Source organism: Phyllopteryx taeniolatus, chromosome 12 (genome assembly GCF_024500385.1).
Source record: "Phyllopteryx taeniolatus isolate TA_2022b chromosome 12, UOR_Ptae_1.2, whole genome shotgun sequence".
Lineage (NCBI taxonomy): Eukaryota > Metazoa > Chordata > Actinopteri > Syngnathiformes > Syngnathidae > Phyllopteryx > Phyllopteryx taeniolatus.
In genome coordinates, this window is record NC_084513.1 from 24,873,484 (window position 1) to 24,896,524 (window position 23,041).

The 23,041-nt window shown below is 43.4% G+C and overlaps 2 protein-coding genes across 8 annotated transcripts in view; one reads left to right on the forward strand and one right to left on the reverse strand.

Moving 5' to 3' along the window:
- The window catches only part of LOC133486610 (inactive dipeptidyl peptidase 10-like), a 77,364-nt gene extending 63,655 nt beyond the window's left edge, over nt 1-13,709 (reverse strand). For 2 of the 7 annotated variants that reach the window (XR_009791079.1, XM_061792023.1), the window contains exon 1: nt 13,200-13,704. Coding sequence is in view for 3 of the 7 variants with exons in the window: in XM_061792023.1 (XP_061648007.1) it covers nt 13,200-13,256 (57 nt within the window). In the remaining 4 variants the exon portion in view is untranslated. Of the gene's footprint in view, nt 1-13,199 lie in introns of all 7 variants that reach the window. The other 5 variants (XR_009791082.1, XR_009791081.1, XR_009791080.1 and 2 more) reach the window with 5 other exon arrangements.
- Nucleotides 13,710-18,195: 4,486 nt separating this feature from the next.
- gdap2 (ganglioside induced differentiation associated protein 2) overlaps nt 18,196-23,041 on the forward strand; it is a 42,890-nt gene continuing 38,044 nt past the window's right edge. Inside the window, exons 1-2 of the mRNA XM_061792312.1 lie at nt 18,196-18,381; nt 19,535-19,738. Of these exons, the coding sequence (XP_061648296.1) occupies nt 19,548-19,738 (191 nt within the window). The 5' untranslated portion in view covers nt 18,196-18,381; nt 19,535-19,547. The remainder of the gene's footprint in view (nt 18,382-19,534; nt 19,739-23,041) is intronic.

Genomic DNA, 23,041 nt, shown 5'->3' on the forward strand with positions numbered 1-23,041 from the left:
CCAAATGGTCTGGAAATATTTTTTTAAATTGCTGCTCATGTTATAAAGTACCTAGTTGCTTTTTTGCTCTTTTTCAACATGCTCATTGCCCTCTATCCAGAAGGCTGCAAAAATTGGGAAATTTTAGGAATGAGATTAAGGGTACCATTAAGGACACCGTGCCGCAAACAGGGTTGAATTCTTCGATCACTGAGACTAATATGAGCACCTTTGTGGATACCCGTCCGCCTATTCGCTCTCATTCTGAGGAGGTATCCCTTGACAGACTCACAAAAGTCATTAGTGCAGCAACACAGACAATATGCTTGCTTGAGCCTCTTCCTGGGAAACTCATTAAAGAGCTGTTGATAATCTTAGGACCTTCAATCTTCAATATTATAAATGTATCACTCTCCTCTGGTGCTGTACCCGCTTTCAAGGCACCCGTTGTTGGACCCTTACTCAAAGACCCACCCTCGACCTTCAGAGTCTTTGCAATTATTATATATATATATATCCATCCATCCATCCTTTTCTGTACCGCTTTTCCTCACTAGGGTCCTGGAGCCTATCCCAGCTATGTTTGGGCGAGAGGCGGAGTACACTCTGAACTGGGCGCCAGCCAATCACAGGGCACATATAAACAAACAACCATTCGCACTCACATTCAGACCTATGGACAATTTAGAGTCGTCAATTCACCTACCGTGCATGTCTTTGGGATGTGGGAGGAAACCGGAGTGCCCGGAGAAAACCCACGCACGCACGGGGAGAACATACAAACTCCATACAGGCGGGGCCGGGATTTGAACCCCGGGCCTCAGAACTGTGAGGACAATGTGCTAACCAGGCATCTACCGTGCCGCCTACTTTGGTGTTCTTCTCACTGCAAAAACGTTTCACATCCTTGACAGCTCCATCACCAACTATTAACCTTTAGGGTGCCATTTTCTTCTTGTATGATTTAATTTCATACCTTTCAGTTGTGCTAGGGGATCAGCATTCTTGGCCAGGGTCTTGTAAAAGTGGCTCAAATCTATTTGTAAGTCTGATGTCAATGTTTTGCATTGACTCGCATCTTCTTTTCTTGCCCTTCTCTGTAGCGACCGTCCACACCTGCTCACTCGGGGTTGAAGAAGCACGCAACGCAGGTCAGCCGGATTACTTGGTAATCCTCCCTTTTAGATGTTGTCCCATATCTTTGGGCTCTGCTCCCAGTAAATTCCAGGGAGAAGTCCTGGATGATCCATTCCCATTTCCACAGTCCACATCCATCCTCTTTGTTGAGCTAAGTGGCTGTCTGTTAGCACACCTCTGCTCACCATTTTGAGACATCGGTCGAGCGCTTTCATTCCCTGACTGTCCATTTCCATCCACATACACTTCAAAACAGTGGATTTTCGCTTACAGGATCGACATCCTCTGTAGCAGTTTGTGATAGTCCTCAGTGGAATAGAGAGGCATCTTGTTGCTGGTCTCGTTGCCAATAGCAGGCCACACTCACATGTAAGGTAGTATCAAAAAAAATATTGGAATATGGGAACAACTGACTGCATCTAAAAAAAACAAAAAACAAAGTACAGTCCCACAAGTTTAAAAATGCCCAGGGGTTGCTTCTTCAAATTTCCTTGTTCTTTCGGTCACGGCCCACAGCTCGTTATTATAGGTTAAGGTCGGAACGTCGATCGACCGGCAAATCAAGAGCTTCCGCTTTTGGCTCAGCTTCTTCTTCACCAGAACAGAGGGATACAGAGTTCGCATCACTGCAGATACTGCACCGATCCGCCTGTCGATCTCCTGCTCTATTCTTCCCTCACTCGTTTAAAAGAACCCGAAATACTTGAACTCCTCCACTTGGGGGAAGGATCTCTTCCTCAACCCGGAGAGGGGACTCCACCCTTTTCTGACTGAGGACCATGGCCTCAGATTTGGAGGTGCTGATTTTCATCCCAGTCGCTCCAGCAAGAGTTAAAGATCACGGCTTGACGAAGGCACCAGAACCTTATCGTCTGCAAAAAGCAGAAACGTAATACTCAAACCAAACCGGACCCCCTCAACACCGCGGCTGTGGCTAAAAATTCTGTTCATAAAAGTAATGAAGAGACTTGGTGTCAAAGGGCAACCTTGGCGGAGTCCAACTCTCAATTGAAATGCATACAACTTAGTACCGGCAATGCGGACCAAACTCTGACACTGTTCATACAGGGACCGAACAGCTCTTTTCAGGGGGTCACAGGAATCACCAAGCGACACGGTCGAACACCTTCTCCAAGTCCACAAAACAAATATAGATTAGTAAACACTAGTAAATACTAGTCTATAGACACATATAGACCGGTTGAGCGAACTCTCATGGACCCTCAAGGACCCTACTGAGGGTGTAGAGCTGGTTGACTATTCCACGGCCAGGACAAGAACCACACTGTTCCTCCTCAATCTGAAATTCGATTTCTTGACAGACCCTCCTATCCAGAACCCCTGAATAGACCTTACCAGGGAGGCTGAGGAGTGTGATGCCCCGATAGGAACAGACCCTCCAGTCCCCCTTCTTAAAAAAGGGGGACCATCACCCTGGTCTGCCAATCCAGACGCACTGTCCGCAATGTCCACACGATGTTGCAGAGGCGTGTTAACCAGGACAGCCCCACATCATCTAGAGTCTTCATGAACTCCGCGGATCTCATCCAACCCCGGAGCCCTGCCACTGAGGAGCTTTTAAACCACCTCGGTGATTTCAACCACATAGATAGCCCCATCCCCACCATACACAGTATTTATGGTGCACTGCTTACCCCTCCTTAGACGGCGGATGGTGGACCAGAATTTCCTCGAAGCCATCTGAAAGTTGTGCCTGTACCACTAGGAGAATCCTTGTTGTACTGTAAATTAACAGACCTGAATCACACAACACAATAAGCTACCTTTATTCATTACAAATAATAGAGAGGGGGGGGGGGGGGGGGAGAGACTACAACCTCCTCACCCTAACTGACTGTCTCATTGTAGAGTGTAGCGATTGCTGTTTCATTAAAATATCATTATGGCGCATCAACCCCCAAGCTATGTCAACATAAAGCATAGTTTCCCTTCGTGATACAAGTTTTTGATCGAGCATGTGATTCACATTTCATTTTGATTCTCTTGGTGAGAATATGTAATGTAAGTCTTTGGTGTGGGCAAAATAAGCTTACAAGTCCCATCACCATATTTTATAGCATATCACAATACATCTATTGCGATATTTATCTTCAGTATAACAATGCTGCAGTCAGGGCTGTGACCAGGATTTTAGAAATATTGTATAAAACAATGCTTCTAAATGAAATGCAAACAAAAAATGTCACCGAAAGCACGCAGTGCATTTTTTTTATCCCAAAAATATCTAATACACCCTGAACTGGTCGCCAGCCAATCGCAGGGTACATACAGTATAAACAAACAACCATTTACACTCACATTCACACCTACTGGCAATTTAGAGTCTTCAATCAACCAATCACGCATGTTTTTGGGATGTGGGAGGAAACCGGAGTGCGGGATTTGAACCTCGGTCCTCAGAACTGTGAGGCGGATGTGGTAACCAGTCACCCACCATGCCGCCATTATGATTATTATGATTATTATGATTATTATTATAATTAATCTACACTGTTACATTGGGCAATAGTGAGGTAAACAACATCAAAAACTGTGCTACTTGAAAGCTTCCGAGATCAATTTGGTATTTCTGGCAATGTTCAAAATGCAACATTAAGCCTTAGAGGTGGAATTCGGGCCTCTTGGGGGAGAAATTGAGATAGGCATTGGATGTATTAGTCGATGGACTATCTCCTGACTGCAGCCTTTGATATCTCTGCCAGTGAATTTAAGCTCACCAGGAAGAAATATCGGATAGTTGGGAATGAGCGGGACAGGAAATCTAGGCCCAAGTGCATAAACTCACCCATACAAAGGACACGCTGCGGATATCCCCTTCTAAGCGCATCATGTTTCACGTGCGAGCTAATCTCCGCTATTGTCTGTAAATCCCCATCGCCTTCCATTCTCTATCACCATTGCCTGCCAAACCATTGAGAGGTGAAAACAGGCAGCATCTCTCCTCCTCCCGCTGCAATAGCAATCCAGATATACAGTATGATTGACAAGAAAACAAAGATTATGCAACTGTTGGCTACCCCTGGATGGAAACAACTAAGTAGGTCAATAGATAAGTCCAGAAAGTTTGACAACGCCAACTAATAGATCCCTGTAGCCCTCAATATACAGCAACCTACATAATAGCGTCTCAAAAGCCCAAATAGTGTTTTGAGTATCTTTATTAGATTTTTTTTGTCAAACTCATCTCAACTTTATTTATAGAGCAGCTGAAACTAAGTGCTGTGCATCAAGAAAGATGTAACATAAAACATAAACTGAAATACTACTACTTATCATAATAATAATAATAATAACAATGAATGATGAATATGATGAATGAATAATAATAATAATAATAATAATGAATGAGAATGAAATAATGTGCCCTGCGATTGGCTGGCGACCAGTTCAGGGTGTACCCCGCCTCTCGCCCGGTGTCAGCTGGGCTGGGCGCCAGCACGCCCGCGACTCTAGTGAGGAGAAGCGGAACGGAAGATGGATGGATGGATGGATGGATAATTAAATCATGAAAATTTACTTCTTTAACAACATAAAACCAATCTTTGACATATAAACATACTTGCAGCCGTGTCTCTGTCAGTGTATATATTGCTCAAGAAAAATAATGAACACAGAAGAAAGCTGCTTTTATGAAAATATCACTAAAAACAGTGTTATGTTGACTTCCCGTTAATATGTAGTTAATAAATATTTGAAACTCAATATGTATTGGGGTCATTTTTTCAGCAAGCAAAATGCATCCATCCATTTTCTGCACCGCTTCTCCTCACGAGGGTCGCGGGCGTGCTGGAGCCTATCCCAGCTATCTTCGAGCGAGAGGCGGGGTACACCCTGAACTGGTTGCCAACCAATCGCAGGGCACCTATAAACAAACAACCATTCATACTCACATTCATACCTACGGGCAATTTAGAGTCTTTCATCAACCTACCATGCGTTTTTGGGGGGATGTGGGAGGAAACAAGAGTGCCCGGAGATAAGCCACCCAGGTGCGGGGAGAACATGCAAACTTAACAGGCGGGGCCGGGAATTGAACCCCGGTCCTCAGAACTGTGAGGCAGATGTGCGAACCAGTCGTCCACTGTGCCGCCATTGCAAGCAAAATATATATGCACATCAGCCATCCATGCATTTTCTATAGCGAATGTCCTGGACTGGTCACCAGCCAATTACATTACCGGATATATGATATACTGGTTATTGAAATGTTATTATTAGAATATACGTTTGCCAATTACAATTGTAGCCTTTGGATTAGCAGTGCAGATGGACATAATCCACATTTGGAGGGTCCATTTTTATTTCATTCATAACAACTGTCAGCACGTTTCCAATGCACCTAGCAGCTTTCTCTCAATCTAACAGTGCACCCTACTGGTAATGTTAAATCATTGCAATCATTCATATTATACCTTGGTGCTGTTTATTTGGAAAATTGAGACTGCAAATGATTTACACATTTCAAACTCTAGTGACTGGTTTGAAAATGTTTTAGAATACTCTCAAGGCAAAAAGAAAAAAAAAAGTTTAGATTGAGATCTCTATTTCATTCCTTCATTCAGAATGATTTGAGTCAACTCTACATGAAGGATTAAGTATCCATCCATCCATCCATTTTCTTTACCGCTTCTCCTCACTAGGGTCGCGGGCGTGCCGGAGCCTATCCCAGCTATCATCGGGCAGGAGGCGGGGTACACCCTGAACTGCCCAGCCAATCGCAGAGCACATACAAACAAACAACCATTTGCACTCACATTCACACCTAGGGGCAATTTGGAGTCTCCAATTCATGCATGTTTTTGGGATGTGGGACGAAACCGGAGTGCCCGGAGAAAAAAACAAATAAACGATGAACAAATAAGCTCAGAAATTAAATTGTGTGTAAAAATGTGAACTAACACGGGGGGGAACGAACAGCAATTCAGCCCCTTGTCAGTGCAAATGAATATCAGCTGGTTCAGTCCTCATTGATGGCCTACAATATATATATATATATATATATATATATATATATATATATATATATATATAAACCCACTCCTCAACCTTGTTGAAAGCCCTCCCACAAGAGTTTAAGATGTCGTAGCTGCAAAGGGTGGACCGATGTCAAATGAAACCCTATGGATTTTTAAATCCATGGATGTCCTGTTCAGCTGCATGGCCTTGCAGAATGTCAGATCTGTATGCCTTTTTGCTGGAACAGTTTTGCTGTGCAACAGGGGAATTTGAAATACTCCCTCTGCTGATTCTTTATGTTTTCAATTATTCTGATGTTTTTTGAAAATGCAGCCGGACAGAAAAGGGTTTTAGGGGACAGACAGAGGGACAGAGTGGACAAGGGGTATAGGGTGGTCCCCAGCCCAACCGAAGCGCACCGACCAGTCCCAAAGGGAGGGGGACGGGCACCGGACCACCGCCCCCTGTGCCCAATAACCCGACACCCCCCACCCAGCATTCCCCACCGGAGCCACCGCCCCACCACGCCCGAAGAGCATGGGGGCCCCAGCCACCAACAGGGCCCAACGCAGGAGCCAGCTGCCACCCGAAAACGGTCATAGCTTGTCAAAAGCAAGCCCATGTAAAGCGCCCGTCGTAAGCAAGGAAGGGTGAGGGTTCCAAGAGAGGTGTGAGGAAGGCGGGGCCCCAAGGGGTGTAGGAAGGGGGCAACCCAATCCCTCCATGGCCCGACAACATAAGGGGGGGTGGGATAGGAGAGAGAGGGGTGCAGGCCCCAGGAGTCAAGTCAAGTGAAATGTGAATACCCACCACCCACCCTATTACTATGAGTACTCAGGTCCCCGACTGGCAACCATTATCCCTGTACCGTGATCGTGTGTGGTGGGGTGTAGTGCATTAATATTGGGGAGACTGGTGGGGGTGAGGTGAGACGGTCTCAAGGCAATGATGACCTGTAACCGTCACCCCCACCCAGGCCAACCAGCTTCCCAAAGGATGTGCATTAAAAATCCGCAGGGGAAAGGAATGGCGGGCCAGAGAGCAGGCCGGATTGCCGGAACACCTGCCCGAGTGTCCTCCCCAGCCCGACACTGCCCTCCCCCCCCCCGCCCATCCCCCACAGATGGGTGTATGATGCATTAAAACTGGAGGACTGGCAGAGCAGAGAAGGGGGGGGCGATCAGACAGGAAACCAGCACAGATGTGCCAGTCCCTGGCCCGGGCCCGCCCCATCATCCCTTGTGCCAGTCCCTCAGGGGACCCTTAATGAGATGTGCGAAGTATGTACAGTGTGAGTACTAAAAATGTGCAGTGTGTGTCACACCCTATGGATTAAGAATGAAATATCAGTTAAATTAATGTGTGAGTCAAGAGAGGTGAGCAATACTGTATAGTATATATGCACCCATAATCACTCTATCATTAACACACATGGAATTTTGACTTTGAATTGTAAGAAATTCACTTTGATGACTCTCACTTTGCGGGTGTTTAATGTCACAGTGCAGCTCCTGTCTAACTCATATGTGGCTAGGCCTATTGGGTTTAGAGACAAAATTAATATGACTGTTGCAGCTAAGATTCAAATTACTTCAGTATATATATAAAGTAAGAGGAGTTTTGACAGCTACTTTTGCTCATAATGTTGATAGGCATGATGGATGGTTCTGTGGTGGAACAGACCTGGCGCTTGCTCACCAATTCGTCTCCTATTTGCTACCATACAATAGCATCCAAAGCCACAGGATTTATGTGACCTATAAAAGACCTTGAGAAGATCAAACATCTAAGATACAGGGAGCTGTCATAAACCAGGATTACATACAGTGCATATAAAGTCGTGTCCAGCATTTTTGAAAATTAAATTGGTGGAGTGATACGATGCATACATTACATAGTATGTATGAGCATGTAAACAGATTGCAAAACAACCCTCAGTGGATTTTTCCATAAGAACGTTCAAAGCCATTCTCAAATCATTATCATAATGAGGTTGCACTGAGGCACATTGAACAGCTGCTTCTGTGACGCCCCCCCACCCGCACCCCACCCCACCCCCAAAATTTAACCACAGAGCCAGTCTTCCAGAGAGCCTTAATGCCTACTGGCATCTCAACGTGGTTGGATAGTTGCTGGCGCCAAGCATACCCTACAAAAGGTTATTGTTTTAGTGCTGACAAAGTACAGTATAAGCAGGTGACACAAACACGCTGCAACAAATTAAGTGTATCTAAATGGAAGAGCCATGAAGGACAATAAAAGTAAAAAGCGATCCAGTGATGCAAACAGAAGCTTAATGAAATCAATGTTGTTCATGAGAACGTATGCTCCATAGATAAGGAAACCAAAACATAACATAGAGCACTGACAATGTACTGTTGATTGAAGTCAAACACATGGTTTATCTTGAATCTGCTTCTGACTTCGTATTATATTTGTGTACCATCGATACACTTCTCCAGAGTTCATACACTTCTCTGGTCTCTATATACCTGAAAATAAAAGCTGAAATATCTCATATTTATCTTGACACCAAACCCAATTTTTTTCAATCTAAAGCAATAATAAAGGGATAGCCCTCACTGGGAGTCATTGATGTTGTAGTGGTCCACTCGCCTGACTTTGGTGTGGGAGGCGTGGGTTCAGTTCCCATTCAGTGACGGTATGAATGTGAGTGTGAATTGTTGTCCGTGTCCATATGTGCCCTGTGACTAACTGGCGACCAGTTCAGGGTGTAGTCCACCTTTCGCTCGAATTCTGCTGGGATAAACTCCAGCGCCCTGTGACCCTAACCAGGATAAGCAGTGTTGAAAATGAATGGATGAATGGATGGATGGATAGTCCTCACTGGTCCAATAGTTTAGTTTAGGAGGGGAGTGTATACAACACAGATGTAGTGTTTCCCACAGTTTTCAATTTAATATGGTCCCCCTTGAACTGTCAACAAAACTATTTTAACACTAAAAGAGAGTCTCCCACGAGACAGACCAAAAATAAATGTTGAAATGTCATGTCGGAGAGAAGGCTGAGATCTCTTTTCATTTCTCTTTCAAAGCAGGCATCAACACTTAAGCTTCTACTTGTGTTTTCGTTCTTTGAACTTGCTTGAAATTTAAAATGTTTGACAGCTGAAAAGTGTTGTGCGCAGTTGATTTGTTCAGGGATGACAATTGAACAACTGGAAGGATTAAAAAAAAAAAAAACATGCACAAACTCAAGACACAAAAATTCGAAGCATGTTGCAATGGAATTGTAGGTTAGCTGCTTAAGAAGTTGATTGCAAGAGGGAAGAAGCTGTTGGAATGTCTGCTTGTTCTAGTTTGCATTGATCAGTAGCGCCTACCTCAGGGAAAGAGCCAGAAGAGCCGGTGATCGGGACATGGAGGGTCCGAGAGGATTTTGCACGCTCTTTTCTTAGTTCTGGCAGCGTGCAAGTCCTCAAGGGTGGGTAGGGGGGTACCGACAATCCTTTCAGCAGTTTTGATTGTCCGTTGCAGTCGGAGTTTGTCCTTTTTTGTAGCAGCACCAAACCAGACTGTGATGGAAGAACACAGGACTGATTCAATGACCGCTGTGTAGAACCGCCTCAGCAGCTCCCGTGGCAGGCCGTGCTTTCTCAGAAGCCGCAGGAAGTACACCCTCTCCTGGGCCTTTTTGAGGATAGAGTTGATGTTGATCACCCCACATCAGGTCCTGAGAGACTGTAATTCCCAGGAAATTGAAGGTCTCGACGGTTGACACAAGGCACCTGGACAGCGTGAGGGGCAGCTGTGGCAAAGGATGCCTCCTGAAGTCCATCTCTACAGTCTTGAGCGTGTTCAGCTCCGGGTTGTGTCGGCCGCACAGCAGCTCCAGCCGCTCCACTTCCTGTCAATACGTAGACTCGTCACCGTCCTTGATGAGGCCAATGACAGTGGTGTCATCTGCAAACTTCAGGAGTTTGACAGCCGGGTGCGTTGAGGTGCAGTCGTTCGTGTAGAGAGAGAAGAGCAGAGAGAGGACACAACCTTGGGGTGACCCATTGCTGATGCTACATGTGGATGAGGTGGCCTCCCCCAGCCTCACATGCTGTGTGCTGCCAGTCAGGAAGCTGTAAATCCACTGGCAGATGGGAGCCGAGACGCTGAGCCTGCCATCTGCCAGTGGATCCTCTATCCGTTTTTGTTCCTCTAGCTACCCTCTGACTCTGCCTCTCCATCTCAACCCAACCAGGTGAGGCAGGCAGTTTCCCCACAGTCCCTGGATTCTGTCTGAGGTTTCTTCCTAATAGGGACTTTTTCCTTGCCTCCGTTGCTTAGTGTTTATTCCTGTGGAGTTCAGCTGGTTTTCTTGTATACATATACAAGATATATCCATCCATTTCCATCCATTTTCAACACCGGTTATCCTGGTTAGGGTCACGGGGCGCTGGAGCCTACCCCAGCTGACTTCGGGCGAAAGGCGGACTACACCCTGAACTGGTCGCCAGTCAGTAGCAGGGCACATGTAGACATGGACAACCATTCGCACTCACATTCACACCGTCACTGAGTGGGAACTGAACCAACGCTGCCCGCACCAAAGTCAGCCAAGTGTACCACTACACCATCAGTGACTACTACTATATATATATATATATATATATATATATATATATATATATATATATATATATATGGCTGTGAAATGAGTCAATGAAATGTGTCAATAAATTATGTCAATGAAATGGTTCAAGGCAAGGGCCACATTCAGCTTCCTTGGTAAACTTTGGTGTTTAACTGTACACACACATGCAATGTAGTTATTTCATTTAATATCAAACAAGGTTCCTGTATGGTTGCATTTCTGTATAATGTATGATTTAGATGAACGAAAGTGCTAAAGAACGATAAAATGCACATAAACATTTCACAGGAAAAATAATGTTTGTTTGAGCCAGTGGGGGGCACGGGACACTGTTTTAATTCAACTGTTCACAATTAATTTGGACTAAATAAATGATTGTCCGTGTTCTGTTAGGTTTTGATATCAATTGTCAATCATTTTCCAATATCTGTCTGTTTTATTCATTTATTCCATGAATAATTTAATTGAGCAAATCCAGTAGAGACCTTCCACAAAAGGAAAGCCGTTTGTCATGCCCTCAAGTGTCAGTGATTTATTTAACATTTTATCTCTACCATAGGAACATAACAACAAATCATTTGTTTCAGCTCTGCTTGTAAACAACATTTCAGGCAGCCGAATCTCTTATGACTTCTCCCAACTAGCAGCCAACTTACAAGAGTGAAACAACAGCACCCACTATTTGACCTGAGTCTGTCGCTCTCAGAGCCCAACTGGGTTTATATTCCATTTGCATTTATTTCATGTATTCGGGACCTAAACCGTTTAGTGATTTATAGACAAGTAGCAGAACTTTAAAATCTATTCTAAAGCTGACTGGAAACCAGTGTAAAGACTGTAGAATTGGAGTAATATGCTCTGACCTCTTTGTTCTGGTCCGAACCCGAGCTGCAGCTGTTTAATGCTCTTTTTGGGGAATCCAGTCAGAAGACCATTACAATAGTCAAGTCTACTTGCGATAAAAGCATGATGATCTTCTCTTGGTCTGCTTGGCACATGCAAGCCTTCACTCTGGATATGTTCTTCAGATGGTAGAAGGCAGTTTTAGTAATTGATTTGATATGACTGTTGAAGGTCAGGTCGGAATCTATCAGAACACCAAGGTTTCAGACTTGGTCTTTAGTTTTTAAAGAGAGTGACTCCAGGTATTTACTAACAGGAATCCTCTTTTCTTTCTTGCCAAAAACAATTATCTCAGTTTTGTTGTGGTTTAATTGAAGAACATTTGGCTCATCCAGATATTTATCTGTTTTAGACAGTGACACAACACCTCAATTGAACTGTAGTCATCTGGAGACACTGCTAGATATAACTGTGTGTCATCTGCATCGCTATGATAGTCAAAATTTAAGTTCTGAAGAATTTGACCCAAGGCTAGCATATACAGGCAGAACAGGAGGGGTCAAAGAACTGACCCCTGAGGGACCCTTTAGGTCATTGCCATTCGATGATATTGAACATTTCCAATGGTTACAAAATAACTCCTTTCCTCCAGGTAGGACCTGAATCAGTTAAGGACTGTTCCATTTAGTCCTACCCACGTTTCCAACTGTTCAGCAGAATATTATGATCTACCGTATCCAAAGCCGCCCTGAGGCCCATCAAGACCAGTATTGGTAGAATGGTAGGTTAATTGAAGACTCTAAATTGCCTGTAGGTCTGAATATGAGTGTGAATGGTTCTTTGTATGTGGCTGGCGACCAATTCAGGGTGTACCCTGCCTCTCGCCTAGAGTCAGCTGGGATAGGCTGCAGCACCCCCGCTACCCTAGTGAGGATAAGTAGTATGGGAAATGAATGAATGAATGAATTTAAGTTAAAAAAAAAATACAATGCCTGAGAATTAAATGTTTAAATTAAGGAAATACAATACAATTATTTTCATTCAATAATCAGATGCATTAAGTTCTCCTTTTGGAGGATCATCAGGGGGTAGTCATGGTTTGACAAAATTGTTCAAGGGGTACACAAGACCAAAAAAAAGGTTGGGAACCACTGTTGTATGCAACTATATTTAGAATAACTGACTGCACCGGGAGAGGTACATGGTAAGAATTTTAAAATATAGAATCAACATTTAGGTGAAGGGTAAAATTACAAGTGGGATGAATTCTGGTAGTCGGCCTATTCAAAGACCTCAAGTCTGGATTGTAAAATTCTGAAAGTTCCCCCCCGCCCCCCACCAAAAAAATGAACAAAAATGGGGAAAAAATGGAGTGTACATATCTTCGAAATATGTTTATTACAAAGGTTTTCATTTATTCATTTGCGGCGAGCACTGTCGGTGGTGGGAGGCGCCCTAGTGCACTTTATTAACATCATTAGTATCTCGACAATTTCATTCATCGGCACCCAAGAAGTAGCTCTCAGTTTCAAAAAGATTGGTCACTTGCAATTTTTCTTCAAGCATAATAGGAGCTCATTTTGTAAAGAGAAGAGTATAAATGGTCAAAGTGTTCATATGACACACGAGAGAAGTGAAGAGGTCAGTGCTGTACTTACCTTGTCATCACTGGAGTATCTCCGACTGTGCTGCGCTGCTCCTGCGCTTTGGTTCATGTTTGAGCCCTGTCCACAGACTTTCTTGACTGAGAAGCCAACCCGCCGGCGGGAGGATGAACGTTTGCGTTTCCGAAATACAGGCACGGAGCCGTATGCCAGTAGTGACTGAAAGGTGTGGATTGAAATCGCTCACTTGAGCGCTGTGCTCTCTCCGTGTCTCCGCGTGGTTTCTGAGCCAGTGATGCTCGCGCGTGCGTGCTGAGCGCCCGAGAGCTGTTCATTCATCATGAAATCAAGTCTTCACCGTGTTAACCAAGATAACCCAATCGAATCTGCGCAAACTAAACTTGTTTAACATTTTGGAGGTAACAACGATACACGCAAAACAGTTGTTTGGGATTAAGTGGAACAGAAATAGAAGATTTTCAAACCACCGATTGCATAACGAGATAAGCCAGATGGCCAAAGAAGTTTTCAAGCCATTCTGTGCTGTCACTCATACATTTAAATGTATTGACTGCGTCATTGCTGTTCTAATCAAAATGGTCTGTGTTAACTTTTACAGTTGTTTATTTGTATTTACCACAGGGCCTTACATAACTCCTTTAGCTACATGGTGTTTACACACAAAACCGATAATCGGGCTGAATATGAGCACCCCCCCCCCTTCCGATCAAAGTTAAAAAAAATAATAATAATAATGAATCAAATCAAATCAAATAAAGCATAACCTATTTTCCTCTTAATTTTGACTAATTTTAAGTTGAGGCCTTAGACAACGTTGATAAAATAATCAATCAATCTTTTTTTTCCTCATGGGGCAATAAACTGTATGTAAAAATATTGTGGATGTGTTCAATTGCTGTCATTTGATATTAGAAACAAAAATAGGATAAGATAAGACAACAAAGAGTGCTGAACCAACCAATGTGATACTGGTTAGTTCCGCCTTCTGCCTCTTATTTAACAATGGGAGAAAAAAAGTGTGTGAACTTTGTATGTATTACATTTCTGCATAAATTGCTCATATACAGTGGGTACAGAAAGTTTTCAGACCCCCTTCAATTTTTCCACTCTTTGTTATATTGCAGCCATTCGTTAAAATAATTTAAGTTCTTTTTTCCCCGCATTAATGGACACACAGCATCCCATATTGAAAGAAAAACAAAATTGAAATTTTTGCTGATTTATTAAAAATGAAAAACGGAAATATGACACAGCCATAAGTATTCAGACCCTTTGCCGTGACACTCATATATTGAACTCGGGTGCTGTCCATTTCTTCTGATCATCCTTGAGATGGTTCTACACTTTCATTGGAGTCCAACTGTGTTTGATTATACTGATTGGACTTGATTAGGAAAGCCACACCCCTGTCTATATAAGACCTTAAAGCTCACAGTGCATGTCAGTGCAAATGAGAATCATGAGGTCAAAGGAACTGCCTGAAGAGCTCAGAAACAGAATTGTGGCAAGGCACAGATCTGGCCATGGTTACAAAAATAAATTCTGCTGCACTTTTCCTAAGAGCACAGTGGCCTCCATAATTCGGAAATGGAAGATGTTTGGGACGATCAGCACCCTTCCTAGAACTGGCCGTCCGGCCAAACAGAGGAATTGGGGGAGAAGAGCCTTGGTGAGAGAGGTCAAGAAGAACCCAAAGATCACTGTGGCTGAGCTCCAGAGATGCAGTCGGGAGATGGGAGAAAGTTCTAGAAAGTCAACTATCACTGCAGCCCTCCACCAGTCGGGGCTTTATGGCAGAGTGGCCCGACGGAAGCCTCTCATCAGTGCAAGACACATGAAAGCCCGCATGGAGTTTGCTAAAAACACCTGAAGGACTCCAAGATGGTTAGAAATAAGATTCTCTGGTCTGATGAGACCAAGATAGAAATTGTTGGCCTTAATTCTAAGTCGCATGTGTGGAGAAAACCAGGCGCTGCTCATCCATCCATCCATCCATCCATCCATTTTCTGAGCCGCTTCTCCTCACTAGGGTCGCGGGCGTGCTGGAGCCTATCCCAGCTATCATCGGGCAGAAGGCGGGGTACACCCTGAACACATACAAACAAACAACCATTCGGGCAATTTAGAGTTATCAATTAACCTACCATGCATGTTTTTGGGATGTGGGAGGAAACGGGAGAGACCGGAGAAAACCCACGCAGACACGGGGAAAAGATGCAAACTCCACACAGGTGGGGCCGGGGATTGAACCCCGGTCCTCAGAACTGTGAGGCAGACGCTCTAATCAGTCGCCCACCGTGGCGCCTGTGCTCCTCATCACCTGTTCAATACAGTCCCAACAGTGAAGCATGGTGGTGGCAGCATCATGCTGTGGGGTGTTTTTCAGCTGCAGGGACAGGACGACTGGTAGCAATCGAAGAAAATATGAATGCGGCCAAGTACAGGGATATCCTGGACGAAAACCTTCTCCAGAGTGCTCAGAACCTCAGACTGGGCCGAAGGTTCACCTTCAAACAAGACAATGACCCTAAGCACACAGCTAAAATAACGACGGAGTGCCTTCAGAACAACTCCGTGACTGTTCTTGAATGGCCCAGCCAGAGCCCTGATTTAAACCCAATTGAGCATCTCTGGAAAGACCTGGAAATGGCTGTCCACCTATGTTCACCATCCAACCTGACAGAACCGGAGAGGATCTGCAGGGAGGAATGGTAGAGGATCCCCAAATCAAGGTGTGAAAAACTTGTTGCATTATTCCCAAAAAGACTCATGGCTGTATTAGTTCAAAAGGGTGCTTCTACTAAATACTGAGCAAAAGGTCTTAATACATACGGCTGTAGTTGCAGATCAGATGTGCACAATGATCAGGATGAATTTTGGACCATTCCTCTTTCCAAACCTTTTGCAGTTCAGCAAGATTCCTGGGATGTCTGCTGTGATTAACTCTCTGTTGACGTCATGCTAAAGCATCTCAATTGGGGTTGAGAATGGGCCACTACACGAGCAATATGCCTCTGGCACTACAGCAAACTCAAGCCTAAACATCAGCTATGGTCATCTTTGGTGGCTCTGTGGTGATATCTTGTGTTTAAAAAAAAAAAAAGGACATTATAGCTGTTTGAAGTTGCTAAGGGTGCTATTCATTTACCCAAGCGAGGAGCAAGCACTTCCACCTGTTTGGCGAGAATGCGGAAGTAGGTTCCGCATATACCGGATTCTTTGTGTATTAATTTTCTCACATAAGCGCCAAACTATCAAGCAAAATGTTTCACTTTTAATGTTCCGTCCCATTATTACATCAATTGTGCAAATTTACTTCAGTGGATGTAGAAAAAGTCGTCAATCCCTACAGTAAACTGTTTTTCAGTCCTGCTACATTGTTCTTGTACACACGGATGCAGAGTGTACTAATCCGTCAGACGATTTTGTGGTCAGCGAATAATCTCCTCGAGGTTGCATAACTTCAATTTGAAGGTTTATTTTTGTCTTTTATTTGAACTATATTAATACCTTCAATGGTTCACCGGTATTTTGGGTTTGATCTTTTTATTTTTGACACTTCACAGTCCATATTTGTATTCAGAGAGAAACACGTCCCTGAAAATGTACGAGATAAATGCTCAAGAAATGTGTGTGATGTCAGCTGAAGTACCACCACAGCACCACTCTAATGTTGTCTGTCCGGACATTCTTTTGAACATCCGTCTAACCTTTTGCTATTATTCTGCTCTCATTCATTTGCAAACGCTGCATATTTGTGGAGTGATGACTGATTTGTAATTGATCTAAATGGCACAGTGCTTTGACAGCTGCTATTTCACTATTTGAATTGCTATCTGACGGCTATACTAACAGTTTGATATACACGTATTTGGACAGTTGGTTTAAAAGCTGGGATAGTGTCGAGTGTGAAACAAGTGAGGAACTCGACGTCATTCTGATTTTGTGGCAATGGGAGTGAGCTATAATCAATGTTTTTTTTTTTTTTTTTAAATCTGTAGACTGAGAAAACCAGTGTGGAGTTACCTACAAACTACATTATTTGTAGTTTTCAAATAATGGGGACGAGTCACGGGTATGTGGCCTTATTAAGCAAGCGTATCATCTGTAAACGTAGACAGTAACTAATGTTAGCACGGATAAATAAGAATATGGAGTCACGGGTAAGTGTTTTTCTGCACAAGGGGAGAGGTGCGCAAGTGACTCCAATACTGCACGCGTACACTCTTGCAAAAGTGTGGCAAACAATGTCGACTCCGGGCGAGAGGCCGCCATTGCAAACCTTGCAGATAGTTGGAGAGTTGAGTTGACGAGGGGCCCGAGCCGCGGAGCCAATTGAAGCAGCTTCACTCAATTTCACTTTGTCAACCTCAATGGCTTTTGATAACTTCTTTTCTTTGGTGTTGCGATCGTTTCAGGCGATTCCCTCACACACAAAAAAAAAACCTGCTGCGTTGGTAACCGCGTACTAAATTTGTAGTCATATTTTGAGGGACACTGAAAGATAAGTAAACTTGATCTTTTTGTAGTTTTTAACTCATTCTATTGCTTTTGTCTGGGGTCTAATAAGAATTTTCCAACGGTGCACTGGCGTGTCTGACTACCGGTGGTTCGAAAGGAGCCGACACGTGACAAATGTGCGAAGTTCCACTTTTTGCATCTCGGTTCAGAGAGCCTTCGGAGAAGAACAAGCACTTCCACAAACACACGACGTGCTATTCAGCTGACTTGCAGTTATGGAGACGTGTCTTCAAAAAAAAAAAAAAAAAAAAAAAAAAAAAGCATAAAACGAGACAACAGTGCCTTTGCAAAATAAAAGCGATATTATTGTACTAATGAGCACATTAGTTTGCGGAAGCGCAGAAAGGTTACTAACGATAACAAGAACTTAAATTCAATACACAGTTGCACGAAATATGTTTCGGGTGAATTATCGTACAGCATATTAAATATCCTATACTTTATTTTCGAGGAGAAGACGCGAATCTTAGTTTGAAATTACAAACCGGATGTAGATGTAGGCATTCCGACTGCGTTTAAAGTGGACTGACGCGACAGCTAGCATGACGGCTATCAGTGAAAAAGCTGGTCAATTAGCACTTGAATCTTCATTTTCGAGTACTTGTTGAGTGTTTAAGTGAAATTGTAACAGCGGGGTTATTTTTATATATGACGTGGACCACACTCTCTGCCTTCGGCTACTCCAACCGCTGAGGTACGTAAACTTTAAATTGTCCACTGTTCTCTTGCCAATGTGTATACATTAGACGTCATAACGGCTAAGACGCATTAGTCGTTATTTGAAGAGGCCATTCAAAGGTATGTCTCGATTTTTGCTTCAGCAAGTCATGCTGAATCAGTCATCACAAGCACTGATGACTGTGACACCACAGCAATGAATAGTCAGACGTCTACCGCAAGAAAAGACCCTTCACACAACAGATCTGGCATGATCTTGATGGGAGGAAGTCCGCTGGTACAGTAACAGTACAAAATAATGGCGAAATGCCATTTAGGTGCTGATATGGACGTCTATGGAAACAAACCTATCATACGGAGTAAGCATGATGAGTGATGTACTGCGGTCAAGCCAGCCTCCACTCGTAAAGTAGAAGTCAAGCCAGCCGCCCCTAATCTTGGTCGTACTCGGCATTACGGTAATAGGTCGCCCACTCGCGTCGAAAGCCACCTTCAAAATAAAAGCCTCCCATTAATACGGACGTCAATGCTCTTCGGTTAAGGAATGCAACCAGCAAGGTTCATTTGAATCTGGAGATGCATTAAAAAATGTAGTTTCTTTGATATCTTATGAAAAATAAATGGTAAATGGACTGCAGTTAAATAGCGCTTTATCTACACCATCGCAGTGCCCAAAGCGCTTCACAAAGCCACACATTCGTGAACCAATGGGCGACCGCTGCCATGCGAGGCGCTGCCAGGCCCACTGGGAGCAAATTGCGGTTCAGTGTCTTGCTCAAGGACAGTCGTAGCAGGGATTGGAACCTGTTCTACCTACTGAGCCAAAGCCACCCCAACATAATCCCATTGGTATCGGAAGACAAGTCCAGATCTGTGTGACGGACCACCAAGGACTCCGCGAAATGACGTTTGATGAAGATCTGATATTGTATTTCAAAATAAAAGTCTATGAAAACTGCATATTTTGCTGTCATTACCCCTGACTGAAAAAATCTGTTAAAAAAAATCTATGAGTTATCGCAACACTGGTCCAGTACTGGGGGACACTACACCACAAAGGTCTCCACCAAAAGAGGTCCCATCCAAATCTGATGTGACATTTCAAAATAAAGAAATTGCAACTCTATAAAAGATTGCTCCTTTGTTGCTAATTAGGAGTTTTTGTGAAGGTGTGAATCTGGAATGCCCGAGGGGATGGATCCTCTGGGTGCTCGCTCCCAGTTTGTGAACATCCAGACCCTTCCCACGTGGCAGCAGCTGGAAGAGGATGGCGAGCGCATTCCCCAGGATCTGAGCGACAGCCTGCTCAGCCAGCAGTCCTTTCCGTCACCGTTCCCGTTCAGGCCAGACATCAACTGCAAAGTCATACTCTTGTAAGTCTTTTTTGGAAAAAAAAAAAATAAAAAAAAAAATATGAAGTGAACAACTTCATACGGCTTTTACATCAGTTTGTAAGGTAAATGTCTAAAGAAACTGTAACAAACCATTTCCTGATAAGTTGTATCACTCCACTGAAAGATGACATAAGTATGAACAAATTGGACCGACTTCAGTGCCCTTAAATGATGCGATCAATGGCTTTAATATGAGAGAGAGAAAAGCCACTTCCGCAGGGCTCTATACGCTAACCTTTGCACTTTTGGTGCGACCAAGTTGGTCCAGCACATGATTTGGTTGCACCTGTTTTGGGAAGTTACAGCTTGTCCATGGTGAAGAATAGTTGTTTTCATTGGCCTGCCATAGTTTTAGGAAGTAACAATTGACAGAGACTCAAAGTAAGATATTTGTAAAATATTTTCCTGTGAACCAGAAGTTTGTCTGCAACAATATAAAAACATGCAAATCAGTCGCCTTGTGGCGAAATTCCCCGTTTTCAGCTCAAAATAGGCCATTTACGTGATTCGTAAAGATCCGATGAGATTTTCTTGGGGGGGCTTACATCAACGCGAAAATACAAAAGACTGGCTGATCTGATGCGAAGTCGAAATCGTAGCCTCGTGCACGATATAGTTGATAAATAAAAGTAGCGAGCGACATTCAGATCATTGTAACGGAGTAAAGGTACCGTGACCGTCACAGCAGAAGACATCAAAAACCGACATCGATGTGTAAAGGATATCACCACATGGGCTCAGGAACACTTCAGAAAACCAATGTCAGTAAATACAGTTTGGCGCTACATCCGTTAAGTCCAACTTGAAACTCTACTATTCAAAGCAAAAGCCATTTATCAACGTGTAGCACTGAACTGTATTTACTGACATTGGTTTTCTGAAGTGTTCTTGAGCCCATGTGGTGGTATCCTTTACACATTGATGTTGGTTTTTGATGCAGTGCCGCCTGAGGGATCGAAGGTCACAGGCATTCAATGTTGGTTTTCGGCCTTGCCGCTTACATGCAGTGATTTCTCCAGATTCTCTGAACCTTTTGATGATATTATGGACCGTAGATGAGGAATTCCCTAAATTCCTTGCAATTGTACGTTGAGGAACATTGTCCTTAAACTGTTGGACTATTTTCTCCCGCACTTGTTCACAAAGAGGTGAACCTCGCCCCATCTTTGCTTGTGAATGAATGACTGAGCAATTCAGGGAAGCTCCTTTTGTACCCAATCATGGCACCCACCTGTTCCCAATTAGCCTGTTCACCTGTGGGAGGTTCCAAACAGGTGTTTGATGAGCATTCCTCAACTTTCTCAGTCTTTTTTGCCACCTGTCCCAGCTTTTTTGGAACGTGTTGCAGCCATAAAATTCTAAGTTAATGATTATTTGCTAAAACAATAAAGTTTATCAGTTTGAACATGAAATATTTTGTCTTTGTAGTGTATTCCATTAAATATAGGTTGAACATGATTTGCAAATCATTGTATTCTGTTTTTATTTGTTTAACACAAATGCTCAATTGGGTTTAAGTCAGAGCTCTGGCTGGGCCATTCAAGAACAGTCACGGAGTTGTTCTGAAACCACTCCTTCGTTATTTTAGCTGTGTACTTAGGGTCATTGTCTTGTTGGAAGGTGAACCTTCGGCCCAGTCTGAGGTCCTGAAAAATCTGGAGAAGGTTTTCATCCAGGATATACCTGTACTTGGCCACATTCACCTTTCCTTCGATTGCAACCAGTCTCACTGTCCTTGCAGCTAAAAAACACACCCACAGCATGATGCTGCCACCACCATGCTTCACTGTCTGGACTGTAGTGGACAGGTGATGAGCAGTGCCTGGTTTTCTCCACACATAGCGCTTAGAATTAAGGCCAAAAAGTTCCGTCTTGGTCTCATCATACCGGAGAATCTTATTCCTCACCATCTTGGAGTCCTTCAGGTGTTTTATAGAAAAATCCATGCGGGCTTTCATTAGGCTTTGCATGATTAGGATTTTTTGGGCCGATCAGCAAGTTTAAAAAAAAAAAAAAAAAAAACAAAAAAAAAACTATGACCGATCACCGATCCAATCACAAGATGGAGCAATGTGTATATTTACTTGACTTGTTCATTTATTGTACAACCCCAATTCCAATGATGTTGGGTCGTTGTGAATACAATGATTTGAAAATCATGTTCGACCTATATTTAATGGAATACACTACAAAGATATTTCATGTTCAAACTGATGAACTTTGTTTTTAGCAAATAATCATTAACGTTGGACTTTAAGCAGCTTGTTTCCACAGTCAGTAATGGTTTGGGGAGCCATGTCATTTGCTGGTGTGGGTCCATTGTCTTATCAAGTACACAGTCTACCAGGAAATTTTAGAGCACTTCATGCTTCCCGCTGCCGACGAACTTTTTGGAGACAATGATTTTATTTTCCAGCAGGATTTGGCATTTGCCCACAAAGCCAAAACTACCAATACCTGTTTTAATAGCCATGGAATACCAGTACTTGATTGGCCAGCAAACCCGCCTGACTTGAACCCCATTGAAAATGTCTGGGTTATTATCAAGAGGAACATGAGGGAACCGAAATGCAGACAATCTGAAGGCCAATATCAAAGCAACTTGGGCTACAATCGTACCGGAACTGTACCAAAGGCTGATCACCTCCATGTCACGGCCCTTTGATGCTGCAATGAATGCAAAAGGAGGCCCAACAAAGTACTGAGGGCATATTACTTTAATACACTTTTCAGAAGGCCAACATTTCTGTTTAAGATCCTTTTTTATTGGTCACGTCAAATATTAAAATTTTGTGAAATACTGGATTTGTTTATTTTTTTGTCTTTCTGCCATACTCCTCAAAATTGAAACAAATAAAGTGTTGAAATATTTCACTTTGTGTGGTGAACTAATATCACATACAAGTTTCACGTTTTGAAACAAATTGAAATCAATGAACTTTCCCTTGGTATTCAAATTTTTGGGCACATACCTGTATAATATTTACGTATATACTTAATATGAATATATTATATGGCGGCACGGTGGACGCCTGGTTAGAGCGTCAGCCTCACAGTTCTGAGGACCGGGGTTCAATCCCTGGCCCCGCCTGTGTGGAGTTTGCATGTTCTCCCCGTGCCTGCGTGGGTTTTCTCCGGGCACTCCGGTTTCCTCCCACATCCCAAAACATTCTCTAAATTGCCCATAGGTGTGAATGTGAGTGCGAATCGTTGTTTGCTTGTATGTGCCCTGCGATTGGTTGGCGACCAGTTCACGGTGTACCCCGCCTCCTGCCCGATGAT